Source organism: Hippocampus bargibanti, linkage group LG18 (assembly GCF_051943395.1).
Source record: "Hippocampus bargibanti isolate YZ-2025 linkage group LG18, ASM5194339v1, whole genome shotgun sequence".
Taxonomy (NCBI): Eukaryota; Metazoa; Chordata; class Actinopteri; order Syngnathiformes; family Syngnathidae; genus Hippocampus; species Hippocampus bargibanti.
Window position 1 is genome coordinate 11890635 of NC_142751.1, and position 18556 is coordinate 11909190.

Below are 18556 nucleotides of genomic sequence, written 5' to 3' on the forward strand. Positions count from 1 at the left end.
GGCCAAAACCGGCCCACCACATTATTTTATTCGGCCCGTGAAAGCAAATCTAACCAAACCAAAATTTCGAATTGTCCCATGTAAACCACAAAAACAGTCATTATTTTTGACTTCAAATTTTAAAACTAGTTATTCATTATTTTATTGTGTGCTATGTATATAATATGTGGAGATGATGAAACATTTATATGGTTTCCCAAAATTCATAACGGCCCTCCAAGGGAAACCGTAACTACGATGTGGCCCGTGACAAATATCAGTTTTACACCACTGGTCGAAGGTTTCATACGCTGAATTGAATGTTTATGTCGTCTTAAAACAATATTCTATGGGTCCTGCAATTTGAGTGACAATGACCAAAACCCTGGCACTGTAGTGGACACATTTTTTGCACATCGTCTGCCAGTGAATGAGTTAAGTACGGCCATCTAAAATACAGTAAAGTCTCGTTATATCGCTATTCAAGGGAGTCCGAAAAAATATCGATATAACCGGGACTATCGATATATCCGACCCTGTTTGCATGTTATTTTCTCCGTGCGTGCATAGAAATAGTATCGATATAACCGGGACTATCGATATATCCGATATCGATATAACGAGACTTTACTGTATCAAGAAATGTACATTAGTACAGCAACCAGGTTGTTGTATTTAGTCACTTCCCCACAATAACAATTACACGCTACACAATGACGTTTGGCAGAATCAAGCGTGGATTCATCTGAGTCAGCGGGAGCACTGGAGTGATGACTCAACGATTCAATTTAGAAAGTCATTTGATTCCCGCCGATAACGATAAGCTGCACACAGACATCAGGAGTCATTCGTGACTTCATGGTCCTTACGAAGGCCACTTTTTTTTTTTTTGACTGCCTTACTTTCGAGGTATCACAAGGATCAGCCGACTAGAAGAGCCTGTCAGAGCTCTGAAATAAGCCTGCTGACCTCATCTGATAATTTTACTCGGATAGGAGTGGGCATGGCCTGATGTCTCTCGGTAGTTAACTTTAGTGACATGTTGTTAGTGTCAAGCTTTCTTACATGGCTTCTGCTTCCAGCCCTGCTCTCTGCTGATACTTTGTATTTTTGGGTCTAAAGGATTTTATATGTATTTTCAGATTCCAGTGTCCCATTTACTACTTTCTAGGTCCAAATTCTGATCTTCATGTGACAGCTCTCTCTTTGTTAAGGGTCTTAGAGCCACTAGTGATATAATAAATAAAACGTTAAAGGAGAACCGACATCCCCGGATAAATTGTGTCCATAATTTGTAAAATGGCTTCAAATGACTTCTACTGAGCGTATTTTACAAAGATTCCACCGCTATATTTTACGTTTTAAGACTCGCCCTGAATATTCCGGAAGTCTTGTTTTTGAGTTGGTGACGAGTCCTCACCCTACATCACTGAAGGAACGCCCCTGACCGACCACTCATCAAGTGTTTAATGCTGATGAAACTGGCCACTCCATTTCATCAAGCCATCAACGACCATCACAAAGGTAAATAAAATAACTTTATGATACAGTACAGTTTATTTCTGTAATTATAATACCATATCACATTAATTATACATAAAATAATGTAGATTTTGTGTAGTTTTAAGGCTTAGAAAATTAGAAAATTATGTTTTATGGGGACCTGGGAACAGAATATTCTCATTTTAATGGTTTCCTATGGGAAATTATTTTTTGGGATACACACTTTTCGCCTTACACACTCTGTCTGGGAACCAATTAAGTTTGTAAGCTAATGTATCACTGTACATTAAAAAAAAATAAAAATAGAATCCTCAACACTAATTGCTAAACAAGCAACAAGTAAGTCCTGTTTTTCCAACCAATTAAAAAAAAGACCTGCTCAAACACGGGTCAAAAACGCTGTGCAGTGTAATTGCATTTTAAATCACAGGCAATGTTAAGACTGCCAAGAGTCGCTGACAGGCAGAAAAGAAGACAATTACAAGCTTGGAATCAGACATGATGTATCGTGACTTTGCCCACTGGCGTCCACAAAGATGAGCGGATTCTGTTTGGTCACTTTCTCTCTCCAAAGAAACGTTCGGATGCGGCTGCATTATTTCGGAGCGACTTTGATGTTAGGTCGACCAAACAACACCGAATCATTTCATGACACGATTGTCAAGCTGGTTATGCTGATGTGGGAATGTTGTACTATTATTGTGTACTCCACAGTCTCCAATTGGCTGTTCTTGCGGCCATCGCTCTCATCCTCGGATAAAGTTGTCGTTTTACCCTGGAGGCTTTTGTTTTCTCATTTTTTAGGTATGTTTGTTATGTTTGCACTGATGTAATTCGGTCTAAATCTCATTTTAGCTCAATTTCTTTACAATAGAGTATCGTATTATCCGGTGTATAAGCTGCACCTAAAAGTCTTGATTTTGTTCCAAAGATGACTCGGAGCCTTATATGCAGATGCACCTTATATGTCAAGTAATATTGAGCCACAGCAGGTTTCATTTACCACTAGGGGAGAAGTAGTGCGTAAATCCAGCCTCGACTCTAGCACCTACACAATGTGGTGTACTTTATATTTGGAAAACTTTTATATATTCATATATTATACTTGGAAAAAAAATGTCATTCCTTACACAGTGATACCTTGGCTTACAAACTTCATTGGTTCGCAGACAGAGTGTGTAAGGCGAAAAGTGTGTATCGCAAAAATTAATTTCCCATAGGAAAACATTAAAATGAGAATAATCCGTTCCCAGGTGCCCATAAAACATAATTTTCTACTTTCCAATTTTCTAAGCCTTAAAACTACACAAACTATACCTTATTTTATGTATAATAAATGTGCTATGGTATTATAATTAAAGAAATAAACTGTACTGTATAATAAAGTCGTTTTATTTACCTTTGTGATGGTCGTTGATGGCTTGATGGAATGGAGTGGCCGGTTTCATCAACACTTGATGTGGAACGTAGCCTTCTTCTTTCACCATCTTGAGGAATGATCCCTTGGAGGTGCTTTCTCTGTGATAATTTTATCTAGTTCCTCATCAATTGTGTTCTGTTTAGCTGGGTTGATAGGTTTGTCAACCGAAAAGTTTGTAAGCCAAGGGGTTCGTAAACCGAGGTATCACTGTATTATACTTGGAAAACATTTTTCATTCATTGAAGGTGCGCCTTATATACGGAAAAACATTGAAAATACACCATTCATTAGGGGTGTGCCTTATATAATGGAAAATACGGTACAAGTTGTGCTTACCTAATATTTTTTCTACATGAGTAAATATCAGGCATACTTGCGTATCAGGCTCATCTTTTGAAGAAAATCAAGGCTTTCGTGTGCGCCTTATACACCGGAAAATATTTTTTTAAGTACATTTTCTCACACAGTTGTACTTGTCGCAGGGATGAAAATGGCACCGATTTTTGCTACTGAAACAAATACTAAAAGATATCAACTGCATATTTAAATGACATGTACAGTTCAGTGAACGCTGGTGCGTGTGGCTGCCGCTGCTCACTCGCAGAAAAAATATCATGTGACTGTAAAGTATCCTTGAGAGTTTTGAAAGGCGCTTATGAATGAAATGTATTGTTATTATTGTCTGAATCCAAACTCTAATAATAGTCTGAAATACCCAAGATCCACTGCTGAAAAGGACACTTTGATCCTCTCTCCTTTTTCATCTAGAACTGATTCATGTCACTTATTATTATTTATTAGTATTATTATGAAAAATATTACTATGCATTCTGTACTGTTTGAGTTGCATTGAAAAATAATAAATTCAACGTTTTACACAATTATATCTTAAATCCATACTTGTCTTTGTAATGTGTGTGCCAAACGCAAAGTTAGCCAATATGTGATTATTTGTGTTTGTGCGGTGGGGGGGGGGGGGGGGGGGGTGATAAAGAGCATCAATGAATGAATATCTGCACAGGAAGTTGCCCGTGGGCCTGGAACGGGTGGTCTCGGTACGCTGACGCGTGGGCTGTTGTTTTGTGTTGATGCTTTTAGCGCAAACCCCTTTGACACAAAAAGCCAAAGAAACACGGCAACCTTCAAACGCCTTCTTCGCAATAACAATAAGGAACATAAAGCACAAGTAACATCTCAGGTGAAAGGGCAAAACTTCAATACGCCTTTGCTTTTTTTTTTTTTTTTAATATTCTGGCTGCAACATACTTTTTGAATCTGCTTCTTTGTGTGCGTGTTACGGATTGAAGCGTATCTAGAGGTCCACAGTGCAACGGCGATGTATGAATGTGCGTGTTGATGGGTACGGGGGAGGAAACAGCCGGATGAAAACACGCTAAATGTCAAATGATTTGTACCTGTTGGGGGGCTAAAGAAAGAAACAAAATTTCCTATTACGGCAGCTGAATGTAGCCAATCAGTGCCTACACTGTTGGGTGTAATAGCGCCAGTACCTTCAGGGGCTGACAATTCAGAGGGGAAAAAAAACAAGATTGCCATCTGAGTTACTATTTTACCTTATTCTGGATGTGTTTTTCCCCCCCCAGAGTCGAATTATGTATAAAAAAAATTATATATACCGTAAAGTCTCGTTATATCGATATTCAAGGGAGTCCGAAAAAATATCGATATAACCGGGACTATCGATATATCCGACCCCGTTTGCATGTAATTTTCTCCGTGCGTGCATAGAAATAGTATCGATATAACCGGGACTATCGATATATCCGATATCGATACAACGAGACTTTACTGTATATATATATATATATATATATATATATATATATATATATATATAAGCGCAAGGCGTTCGTAAACCGAGGCCCCACTGTATACGCAGGAAGTGGTTCTCCTTACCGGAGTTTTCATCCACACGCTCCTCCACCGTGTGCTCCTTCTGGTGAACCCATTCGCTGTTGCACTTGAAGTAGATCTGCGTGGCAGGAGTAGCCTTACAGTACAGGTTGACGGGTTTGTTTTTGACGATGTAGGCCTCCTCCGGTTCCATCAGGAAGACGGGCAGCGGTTCGGGCGGGTCTGAGGGGAAGGTTTCCGGCAGCTCGCTCAGACCTATGAAATCGTCGTCCACTAGAGGGAAAAAAAGGAAGGAGGTTAAGGAAGTTCACCAAGTATATAAAAATAAAAATAAAAAAATCAAGCAATTCTCTCCGCTCTCAAATATTGCTGGTGTGATTGCTAAATGCGGAGAAAAAAATAAATACATGAATGATACTATAAATCACAGGTGTCAAAGTCAAGGCCCGCGGGCCAAATCCGGCCCGCCACATCATTTTTTTTGGCCCGCGAAAGCAAATCAAACTTGTTAAATTCCATGATGATTGCTAAAATCTGAGCCTAAATTTCATATTTTTGGATGTCAACCACAATAAAAGTCATTATTCTTATCTTCAGATTTGAAAACGAGTTATTCATTAATTTGCTGTGTGCTCTATATGTAATATTTGAAGGGATTTAAACATTCTAATGGGTTCCCCAAATTCATAACGGCCCTCGAGAGGAAACCATAAATACAATGTGGCACGCGGCAAAAAATGACTTTGACACGCCTGCTATAAATGTTTTATTATTATTAATCATCCAACTGTTTTGTACTGTTAATCTTCGAACCGTGTAAAATGTATCAAATTTAAGCCTTGTGTGGCTTTTTCCACCGCATTGCGAGCTAAAAAGCAGTGGAGGGGTTATGAGCTCGACCGCAGCGTCACCTGCTCAATCAGGAATAGGGTCTTAAACAACGACACTTAGTCATTTTATAAATGTATGATAAATATGCAACTGGGAAGATGCTTATTCAAGGTGTAGGCCTAGCTAGATAGCTAGTTAGATGGCTAACTAGCTATGTTACATGCTTGATTAAGGTGTAGGCCTAGCTAGTTAGCTAGATAGCTAGTTCTACATCTTGATTAAGCAGCTAGCTAACAGGCTAGCCCTACACATTGATTAAGCATGTTCCCTGTTGAATATTTAAATAATAATAATAACAATAATAATAATAATAATAAGGGCTCCCTCAAGTGGCAGATTAAAGGATGACTGAATATGTTCAAAATGTGAATAATAATAATAATAATAATAATTTTAATTTAGAAGCGCCTTTCAAAACTCTCAAGGTCACTTTACTGTCACAGGATAAGTTTTTCTGTGGCTGAGCAGCGGCGGCCACACGCGCCAGCATTCACTCAACCTGGAAATACATAGTAAGCTAGCAAGCTAGCTAATAGATACTGTAGCTAGCCAGAGAGCCAACAAGCTATAGTGATAGATAGTGAGCTAGATAGCCAGTCATATATTTATATATTATATTTATTTATAACATCTATATTTATAAAACAACTAAGTCTTGTTGTTTAAGACTCCATTCCAAGCTAGCTAGCTAGCTAGCTAGCTAGTTAGTTATACTCTTTTGTGCTAGAAATTGGAATGACTCATGGCAAACACTTTCACGCATCAGCAGTTAGGTTGTCTGGGTTACATCACATTTCAGAGTTCAGAGGTCAACTCAGGTGAAATGACGTTACAAGCTAACGCCCAGTTTCGGATTTACTCTCCTTCCTCTGTGCTTTTTTTTCTGTGACTGTCTCTCAACCTGGAAATACATACAATACGCACCAACCGAAAATCAAATGACCAGAGGCTCTTGGCCCACTTTGTGCCATTCCTCCAATACTTGTGCAGTCGACAGTTACGCTGCTTCCCTGTAATTACAACTCCCTTTCATCTCTGTGTCTTGAATCGCATACGTCGCAAACGCAAGCGAACACTCGCGGCGGCAGTTAAACACCACAACCATGGGCACGGGAAACTTCTCCCTTTGAATGCTCAACTCAACTCTGTTTTGACGTGATGATTGTCGAGAAGGAAAACAACAATAAAAAAAAAGGCAAAAAGTGGAGTTTATCAGTGCATCAGTAATTCGTCCGTACTCTTATGTCCCCCCCCCCCCCCCCTCCACCTTCCCTGTCCTGTGCGGACACGGTGGAGCCTTGATGTCTGACAGAGGTTGCCTCCTGGGTTGCCTTTGCGGCGCTGAATAATCTCTCTGGCGGCCACATATCTCTCTGTGATGTCTCTCTAATGTTATCTCTGCCTCCATACCTCACCCCCCACCCCCGCCTACCACCGCCTTCCTGAGATGATGGCTGGGAAATGAAAAGTTGAGTGAGGCGAGGGGCGGTTGTGACCATGGCCATCGTCGCTGATGGTTGTGAGGGGGTGCGCGGGGAAGTCGCATTTTGTTTACTTTGCTGTTAATGTGTGGTGAATTGCAACCTGAATATGTCATGGTAATACAGTAAAGTCTCGTTATATCGATATCCAAGGAAGTCCGAAAAAATATCGATATAACCGGGACTATCGATATATCCGACCCTGTTTGCATGTAATTTTCTCCGTACGTGCATAGAAATATTATCGATATAACCGGGACTATCGATATATCCGATATCGATATAACGAGACTTTACTGTATATTAGCTAGTTTTTGTTTTGCCTTTTTAAACGTGCTCGATTTTCTGGGGGCCATCTTGTGGCATGCAAATGAACTGTCTGTCAATCATTTCTTCAACAAGACGTTAGAATTTAATAAAAATGTTTGTTCATTCACATTGAGGATGAGATTGTGCGTCGGTAAAGTGAAATCTGATTGGATGGTGAAATAAATAAATGAATATATAAATAAAACACAAATAAAAATAAACACAGAGATAAATAAAATATAACACAATTAAATGCATTCATAAACAAATATTTCACAAATAAATAAATAAATACACAAAAACTAATAAACAAACAAACAACAAAACATCAATAAATAAAACAAAGAAATTACTAAATGATACAATATTAATAAATAAAACATACATAAATAAAAAAAAAAATGGTTTCCAATTTACCGTATTTCCCGGTGCATAAGGCGCACCGGAGTATTTCCCTTCTTGCATCCTGTAGGGCAGGGGTGTCAAAGTAATTTTTTGCCGCGGGCCACATTGTAGTTATGGTTTCCTCTCGAGGGCCGTTATGAATTTGGGGAACCCATTAGAATGTTTAAATCCCTTCAAATATAGACATATACATATACATACATATACAACATATAGAGCACACAGCAAATTAATGAATAACTCGTTTTCAAATCTGAAGTCAAGAATAATGACTTTTATTGTGGTTGACATCCAAAAATATGAAATTTTGGCTCAGATTTTAGCAATCATCATGGAATTTAACAAGTTTGATTTGCTTTCGCGGGCCGAAAAAAATCATGTGGCGGGCCGGATATGGCCCGCGGGCCTTGACTTTGACATCTGTGCTGTAGGGTGAGATATTTGTGAGGGTGTTGTTTTTCACAGATCCCATAATAATAATACATTTTATTTCAAGCGCCTTTCAAAACACCCATATACTCTATTGTGCATGTGTGGGCATGTGTGTGTGAGAGTATCTTGTGATAAGAGTCTGAATGTCGGCACTGTGACACCCCCGTGCCAGATAAGCACTCCATATATCCCCGTATGTCCTCAAGCAGATTTATTGTTGCCGATGAAGACTGCGGATGAGTGGGGAAGGGAGCACAGCTGACATAAATTCACTGTCATAGTTTCGGAGAAAAGTGAAATTCATGGTTTAAAAATGATCGGCATTTTGATCGGGCTATTTTCTTGGGGGGGGGGGGGGTTGTGGGGATACGTTGGTGACTTTTTGGGAGCTTTCTGTAACACTATAAAATCACAGAAGATGCGACCAAAGACCTAGATCAATAGGAAAGTAGTAATTGCTGTCAAGATATCGATGAAATGGTTTCTTCAGCCATCATTTGTACAGTGATATCTCGGTTTAAGAACCCCTTGGCTTACAAACTTTTCGGTTTACGAACGTTAAATTTATGAAAATTTTACCTTGGCATACAAACTATTTTTCGGTATACACACGGAGCGCCACAATGTGTGATGTGTTGTTCGGGAACGAGCCCATTCTCCTAACAAGAAAATGGCAGCCGACTGTTTTTGTCCTCTATTCCCCACCCCCAGTATTCGGTTAAAGCCACGTTATTGGTCAATAATGCAGCAGTGAGGGCGGGTGGGGGGGAGGTTAAACATTAAAGAGACAGGCAGACGACAGAGAGAGAGTGATAAAATGGATAGAAAACTGTGAAATTTGGACTCGTTTCAACTTTGATAGTTCAAAAGCAGAGTGTATACAGCAAGGTTAAAATATCCCATCAATCGGGCTCCACAAACAACCCGCACAATCCATCTGTAAACTTGATGCGAAAATCAACCCCGCTAAACAGAACACAATTGATGAAGAACTAGATAAAATTAGCGCAGAGAAAGCACCTCAAGATGGTGAAAGAAGAAGTTTACGTTCCTCATCAAGTGTTTAATGCTGATGAAAGCGACCACTCCATTCCATCAAGCCATGAACAAAATCACAAATGTAAATAAAACAACTTTATTATACAGTAGTTTATTTCTTTAATTATAATACCATAACACATTTATTATACATGAAATAATGTATATTTTGTGTAGTTTTAAGGCTTAAAAAATTAGAAAGTAGAAAATTATGTTTTATGGGGCCCTTGGAACTGATTATTCGCATTTTAATGGTTTCCTATGGGAAATTAATTTTTGGGATTCACACTTTTCGCCTTACACACTCTGTCTGGGAACCAATTAAGTTCGTAAGCCAAGGTATCACTGTACTTTTATGAAGGGCCGGAGTTACCAGCAGAATTTTAGTTAGCTGACGAAGATTTTCGGATGAGGAGTGAAACTGTCCGACACCTGCAAAGAAGTACAGATGACGGGTGAGGGAACTTTTTCACCGATGGAACACTCTTTTTTTTTTTTTGGGGGGGGAGGTTTGTCCATGTGATGGATCTTTACTGAATACACATTTTTTTTTTCAATTTCTCCTTTTCCCTTCCCTTCAAGGGATCGCCACAGCAAATCAATGTCCTCCATCTTTAGAGGTTTGATCCACATAATTATTATTATTATTATTATTTTATTATTATTTTATTATTATTATTATTCTAATTATTATTGTTATTTGAAAGCCATTCAATTCTAATGGTAACAAATTGTCCATTTTTGTAGGTCCCCCTCAGTGACTGGTGGAAAAATAAAACAGAGCTACCGGCCGGATGGTTAAGTCGACAAAAGGGCGTGGGGGGGGGGGAACTTTACTTGCCAATGTTTTGATATGCGGTGATGGAGAAGAGCGCGAGGTGCTTTCCAGCTGAGTGGTCAAGCAGAATAACAAAGCACTCACCTGTCATGTCAAGTCGAGCGGCATAAATCGACTGTCAATCAGCAGTGACTATAAATTGGCTGAGAGCACACCTCTCTCCCCCATTATATTGAGTGAACGTAAATCAATGCTAACGGCGTCGCGCGCGTCGATGCTTGTTAGTCTTGGATTAAGTAAAGACCCGATCATCCTCCGCGAAAGGCGATCGATAAGTGTCGCTATTGCTTTTTAACACCGAGCGCCATGAAAAGAAGGTAAATAAGCAGCACTCTAATGTCTTTTTGCTAGCTGGGTGCTTCATAACCATAAATGTGTGTACGCACGTTATCTACGGGGTCGCGGCTAACCGTATTGATTTCTGTTTGGAGCAGGTGACCCCATCAGAGACCCAACCCGTTAGCTCACCAGCTATCCTCTCAACCGCTCAGATTTCCTCACCAGGGGGGGAAGCCCACCATCCCAGGACAAACAAGAGGACGCGCTTTTGAGTCAGCTGTCAGACGCTCGCGGGGTAAACACGGCAGCCGTTTCACAGACGTGCCATCATTGGTCAACAAGCGATGACCCGTAAAAGGGAGCCGAAGCCGACTCGAGTTTCAAAAAAAATACAAATAAATCTCAGTTCTTTTCTTGACAAAGGCATTCCGATGAAAGATGCAGATTCAAGGAAAATTACATTTATATATGTGACTAAAATTCCAAGTGATTGACTGTTGACCAAACAGCTGTGGATTGGCATTGTTCAATTCACAGCTGTTTGAAAAATATTTTTTTTTGGTCAAAGCAACAAAATCTGGAACCTCTAAGTATCCTAATTTAGGTTTCTTCAAAAAACAACAATGGCAATTTATGTATTTATTTATTGATTGATTGATTGATTTATTTATCATGTATTAATTAATTTTGTTATTTTCGCTTTTATTTATTTGTTCATGTATTTATATGTATGTATCCATTTATTTATATATTTATGTATGTGTGTATTTATTTATATATTTATTTATTTAGTGTTTTATTTATTTATCATGTATTTATTTATTTAGGTGTTATATATATATATATATATATATATATATATATATATGAGTTTTGAAAGGCGCTTAGAAAGGAAATTTATTATTATTATTATTATTATGATTTATTTAGGTGTTTATTATGGTGGTTATTGATTTATTTATTTATCTATACAATTATTTCTTCATTTATCATGTATTTATTTATGTATTATTTTTGTTTTATTTATGTATTAATTAATGTTGTTATTTTAGCTTTTATATATATATATATATATATATATATGAGTTTTGAAAGGCGCTTAGAAAGGAAATTTATTATTATTATTATGATTTATTTAGGTGTTTATTATGGTGGTTATTGATTTATTTATTTATCTATACAATTATTTCTTCATTTATCATGTATTTATTTATGTATTATTTTTGTATTATTTATGTATTATTTATGTATTAATTAATGTTGTTATTTTAGCTTATATATATATATATATATATATATATATATATATATATATATATATATATATATGTGTGTGTGTACACACACACACACACACACAACTTATTTTCTTCATATAAGAATCAAGCAATCCAGCTATTCAGTTTATTCAGTCTGTGTAAACTCTCAGTCGTACAGGAATGATCCATCGATGAAAAGGTTTCTTCAGCCGTCATCTGTACTTCGTTGAAGGTGTCGGACGCTTCGCTTCTTATCCTCTTATCAGTTTGCTGACGAAGTTTCTTGGATAAGAAGCGAAATGTCTGACACCTTTAAAGAAGTACAGATGACGGCTGAAAAAACCTTTTCATCGTTGTACTCCAAAATATATAAATACATATGCAAAATGGCTGTCTTAAAGAGAAAAGATTAAGGGATCAAACTTTCAAATGGTTGCAAAATGAAGATTTTCTACTGTTTCTGGACTGTAATGAAGTTCCAAACTTAGTGCATATTTCCCCTTTGGAGTCACGCGCGAATACGCAATCGGAGTAATACACAAGCAAACTGAGCGGTAATTATGATGTCTATGCGGACAACCATTTGAAAACCACACGCCTCATCTCTGCGGCTTATTTTCAACTCTCCGAGCGTACCCGCTGCTCCTTGCATATTCGTCATGGCCGTTGCTCACATGTTGCCTCTGACTGTCCGTCCCTGACCTTCACTCCGCCCCGTCTGGCCCACACGCTAGCGGCTAGCGGCTGGCGCTCGCCAGCTTCACGGCAGGCTTTGGACGATTGACTGCCTGTTCGAATGGCGCCTCTGTGCCGGGGGAGGAGCAAGGTCAGAGCATCATGCCAATCTCGCACGCCGACATTGCGCGCTCGCGGATGCCCTCGAAGGCATAAAAAATGAGGACGGCATGGGAGGGAATAGTTGCAAATGTGCAATCCAATTTAAAACTGAACGCTAGCATAGAAATGTCCAAGATTAATCTTTTAGCTTCCTTTTTTTTGTCTAAACATAACATTTTTTACCTTCAATTCATGCAACTCGCCAAAATAAATCCATCATTGTAAGTACAGTGATACCTTGGCTTACAAACTTAGTTGGTTCCCAGACAGAGTGTGTAAGGCGAAAAGTGTGTCTCCCAAAAATTAATTTCCCATAGGAAACGATTAAAATGAGAATAATCTGTTGTCAGGTGCCCATAAAACATCATTTTCTACTTTATAATTTTCTAAGCCTTAAAACTTTACAAAACATACCTTATTTTATGTATAATAAATGTGCTATGGTATTATAATTAAAGAAATAAACGGTACGGTATAATAAAGTTGCTTTATTTACCTTTGTGATGGTCATTGATGGAATGGAGTGGCCGCTTTCATCAGCATTCAACACTTGAACGTAACCTTCTTCATTCACCATCTTGAGGAATGACCCTTGTAGGTACTTTCTCTGTTATAATTTTATCTAGTTCCTCATTATTTGTGTTCTGTTTAGCTGGGTTGATAGATATTTGCATCAAGTGTACAGATGGCTTGTGCGGGTTATTTGTAGAGCTTGATTGATGGGATGTTTTAACCTTGCAGACTACACTCTGCCTTTGAACTATCAACGTTGAAACGCGTCGAAATTTCACTGTTTTCTATCCATTTTGTCACTCTCTCTGTGTCGTCTGCCTGTCTCTTTAATGTTTAAACCACCTCCCTTCACCGCTGCATTCTTCACCAATCACGTGGCGTTAACCGAAAACTGGGCGCGGGGAATGGAGGACAAAAAAAGTCGGCAGCCATTTTCTTTCTGGAGAACTCTCTAACTGTAATCCACACCCCCCTCACTGCTGCCTTCTTGACCAATCACGTTTCTTTAAATGAAGACTGGGGGCGGGAAATAGAGCACAAAAACAGCAGGCTGCCATTTTGTTAGAACAACGACAACGAACGACACATCAGTCATTGAGGCAGCTCTGTGTACGAAGAAAGTTTGTATGCCAAGGTAAAGTTCGTATGACAAGGTAAAATTTCCATAAATTTAAAGTTTGTAAACCGAAACTAAACTTTAGGTGAAAGGCAAACAACACCCTGAACTAGTCACCAGGGCAAATATCGAGGTAGAAAAATGGGCGAATTGTCAAAATAAAACAAATACTCTTCGGGGCTTCTTTGTTTTAATGAATGGAGGGAATATATCTTATATTGTGCTTGTGTTTTGATGCCCTGTTTTCCATCAGATTTTTTTCCACTCTACTCCAGCAATTAGGAGCTTTCACTCTAGCAGCTCATGAAGCCCCTCCGCCACCCTTCCCCGTCGTCCTTCTTCCCTTCCGGATGAAAAGCTATTTTGGTGTGTGATTGGAGAATGATGCCTCTACTTAGCGAGCCACTCCGTCAGTGCAAATGGAGGGACAGGGATGGGGAAAAAACAGAAATGGAAAGGAGAAGAAAAAAAATAAAACCTGACGAGGAGTAGTGGCTCCCCGGGGCGCTGTAGCTGTGATGGGTGAGCTGTCAAACGGCCCATTGTCCAAATTACCCAGCAAGCACCGTGTCACCACCCGGGACTAATTTACGGTACTCTACGAGTGGAGTCGGTAGGAGAACGGGGAAGTGGATGTAGGTGTGGAGTGGGGGGGGGCGGTGAGGTACTGTCAATGGCTTCTTACCTAGCGCCTTCCACACAATGCACTCAAACACTATAGAATTTATGGAGGAATTGCATTCACACGATTAACTCTGTGCAGGGTTTTGCTATTTGTGACCTTTATGGTCTATGCCCCCTACATGGCAGGTGTCGATACAAATATGAAATATGTGTCAACACCGCCCGCTGATGGTCACACATTTGGAAGAACGTCACAGACCTCCTTTGCCACGATCTCTGTATGCGATCACAGTATTTTGGCTAATTGGCTAACCCGGCATCCGGTTTCTGGCACCTGACAGTGGGGTGAATGGAAAACGACCTCCATTTAAAGGACAACCGACGTCTCCGGACAAGTTGTGTTCATAATTTGTAAAATGGCTACAAATGACTTCTACTGAGCGTATTTTAATAAGATTCCACCGCATATAGCTATATTTTACGTCTTAAGACTCGCGCTGAACATTCAGGAAGTCTTGTTTTTGAGTTGGTGACGAGTCCGTACGTGACGTCAGAAAAGGACCGCCTCCTGGCGTAAAAAAGACGCATTGTAGCGTCTTTCAGTCAATGTATTTTGCTGGACTGTTTTTTTTAAACCGTGTGTTACATCCAAAAGCCGCCAGCTTTTGGATGTAACTTATCTGTGCTTGAAATGGGGGCAGCTGTACAAAAGACAAATGCTGCCACTGTGCGGAAGGGAAAAAAAAAAAAACATTGCCCGAGGTCTAACCCGCGCTTTATCGGCACCCCCCCTGCAAGAAAAATCAAACCTCAAAAAAATTTGGGAATGGCACTTCCACGTAATATTTTTAATTGTCGAATAAATTCGGAAATAACAACGAATGAGTTAAAAAAATGAATCAAAAGACAAATTACCTTTGGTTGCACATTATTTTCAGTTTATAAACATTCCAACATGGCGGCAGCGGTTGTGTTTTGTGTGATTTTTCTCAAGATGCATTAACATTATATGCAAACATTCACTCTTAATTTGTAATACGATAATCAACATGTTTCTTTATTTTCTGACATTTGGAACCAAAGCAGTGGCTAAATAATAACTTTATAAATCTAATTAATCATAAATGAAGTCACTGACATGATATCCACTATTTTTTTTTAAATCTGAATAAACTAACCAACAGATTAATCCAGGGGTGTCTGTCATTTTTTGCCGCGGGCCACATTGTAGTTATGGTTTCCTCTCGAGGGCCGTTATGAATTTGGGGAACCCATTAGAATGTTTAAATCCTTTCAAATATTACATATAGAGCACACAGCAAATTAATGAATAACTCGTTTTCAAATCTGAAGTCAAGAATAATGACTTTTATTGTGGTTGACATCCAAAAATATGAAATTTTGGCTCATATTTTAGCAATCATCATGGAATTTAACAAGTATGATTTGCTTTCGCGGGCCGAAAAAAATGATGTGGCGGGCCGGATTTGGCCCGCGGGCCTTGACTTTGACACCAGTGAATTAATCTATCCTCAAAATAAAGTTTGCTATAGCCCTACTGTTTTGCTTTATGAGCATAGTCACGTCACCATTAAAATTCCTATCTCAAGTCCCCACGATATATGGAAGCAGATGGTTGATTTTGTTATTTTATTTATATATATTTTTTTTGATGAAGGCGTTAAATCGTGATTTGGCACTTGGACCAGCAGCATAGTCATACATCACAATAAACATTTGTTCCACAGGCAGCGTCATATTTTTCCCGACATTTAACACGGCCTTCGGTAGACTTTGACGTAATATGCCAAAAACGCAGTGCGGCGCAAGTCCATGGATATGTGTGTGTGGGTGTGTGTGTTTATGTGTGTGTGTGTGTGCTTTAATCTATCTCAACATGCGTGTGCCTGTGTGTGCTTGTTCGCTATGTGTGTGATGTCTGAATTCATGTGACAAGGCAGATGTAATGCAGATTCATAAATCTTAGCCTCGGGATCAGTAGATGGGGAGAGGGGGCTGATATATGAAAGGACACACACACACACACACACACACACACACACACACACACACACACGCAAATGCACACACACACACACACACACACACACACACACACACACACACACACACACACACACACACACACACACACACACACACACACACACACACACACACACATAGATTCTGACCGCAATACAGTGGTGCCTAATAAACACGACTGTATATCTGGACCTCAGGCTTATGATGCGCAGATGCATATCTATACACGCACAGTCATACTCGGATTGTGTACATTCACAAAAGCATCTGAAAATGTCCACTCAAACTCTAATGTTTACACAATTTCACATATGCACGCATTCTCCAATACTCCCTATCATACCCACATCTCTCATGAGCTCTCACACAGAGATAATCTCATGGAGCTCACACAGAGTTCACACTAACACACACAGACAAAGACATGGACTCATCACACATGCTAATACACACCTGTCACACCTTCTCACATTATCTCACACTGTTCCCACAAAAAATGTTTTCACTCTGACATACACAAGCTTTCCCTCTTCCATAAAAAAACTCACACATCTCCCACTAACACAGACACTCGCAGTTTGTCTTCATCTCACACACACAAATTAATTTTGGGGAGAAATCAAATATTAGCTCTGTAGCTGTCTATCTATCTAGATAGTTAGCTAACTAGATAGCTAAGAATTAGTAAATACGTTTTTATGTTCAGTCAATGTCTTCTGTAGCTATCTATTAGCTAGCTTTCTAGCTAATAAATAGTAAATATATCCATCTATCTATATATCTGTCTATCTATCTAGATAGATAGCTAACTAGCTAGCTAAGAATTAGTAAATACGTTTTTAAGTTCAGTAAATGTCATCTTTATCTAGCTATCTATTAGCTGTATAGATAGCTAGCTAGTTAGCTTTCTATCTATTTCAGTTACTTCTACGGGTTCATTGAACGCTGGCGCTTGTGGCTGCCGCTGCTCACCCACAGAAAAACTTGTATGCGACTGTAAAGTGACCTTGACAGTTTTTAAAGACGCTTATGAATGACATGTATTATTATTATTATTATTATTATTATTATTAATATAATTATGCTGATTAGTATGATTATGATGATGATCATGATGATGATTATTATTATTATTAATAATAATATTATTATTATTACACATACAAACTTTATGAGGATCTCTCACTATCGCTTTTCATTTTTCACAGAGGATAAAAAAAAATGCATGACTGTGGTTAATGTTACAATGTCTGTCTATATGTGTTGCTGCGCCATTGTTGGGGAAATGTATGTTGCGCATAGGGTTATAAGTATTGCAACATTTCAGTGTTATCCAGTCGAGGGATGTCATGGAATTAAAAAAAGTTAATTTTGAATCTATACTTTGCAGATAATACTATACATTCAAAAAAAAGTTTAAAAACATGCAGTTCTGAAGGAATGCAAAATTATAGAACTATAAAGTTAAATACAACCGATCCCCAAGACTGTATTAAAATGTGAGCTATTGCAGGGCCAATATATTGCCACAGAGACGGTTATTACTGTACTGTATTTCCAAGATGGCTAAGGGTGAAAATACATCACACCTGTTAATGTGTTAGAGCCACTTGGGTAGTCAGGAAGTGTGTGTGTGTGTATGTGTATTTGAATGTGTGTGTGTGTGTGTGTGTGTGTGTGTGTGTGTGTGTGTGTGTGTGTGTGTGTGTGTGTGTGTGTGTGTGTGTGTGTGTGTGTGTGTGTGTGTGTGTGTGTGTGTGTGTGTGTGTGTAAGGGCGTGAGTGCATTAGGGAATCACACAGCCAGTTCCACACACCAGGGGACCACTGTCAGTCTGTGATTTCGTCCATGTCCCTCCGAGCCAGTGAAATAGGTCAACCACGTAAAATGGTGGGGCAACAAGGAGCAAGTATGGCACCCTCACCCCCTCTTCCTCCTCCTCAAGACCAGTCAGGCGCTGAAAGCGTCCCCCCGCCATCCCACCATCGGGGATGCGGAGGATGCAGCCACAACATGTCCACCATGCAGCCACAACAACCATTTACAGAGCGGCGAGGCGGCTTGTGCAATTTTAACACAAAATACATGGAAATAAACAATGAAAAATATAATTTACATGCTAACAATAAGCACCAGCATGTAAAAAGAATACAGAAACTGATATCAACTCAAGTGGTGAAACAACGCATGCAGATAGTTGATGTAACTGGA

General features: G+C 39.1%; 1 protein-coding gene across 5 annotated transcripts in view; it reads right to left on the reverse strand.

The window, feature by feature from the left end:
- The window catches only part of unc5cb (unc-5 netrin receptor Cb), a 201977-nt gene that overhangs the window by 50069 nt on the left and 133352 nt on the right, over positions 1–18556 (reverse strand). For all 5 annotated transcript variants that reach the window (XM_089020912.1, XM_089020911.1, XM_089020913.1 and 2 more), the window contains one exon: positions 4820–5050. In XM_089020912.1, the coding sequence (XP_088877038.1) occupies positions 4820–5050 (231 nt within the window). The remainder of the gene's footprint in view (positions 1–4819; positions 5051–18556) is intronic.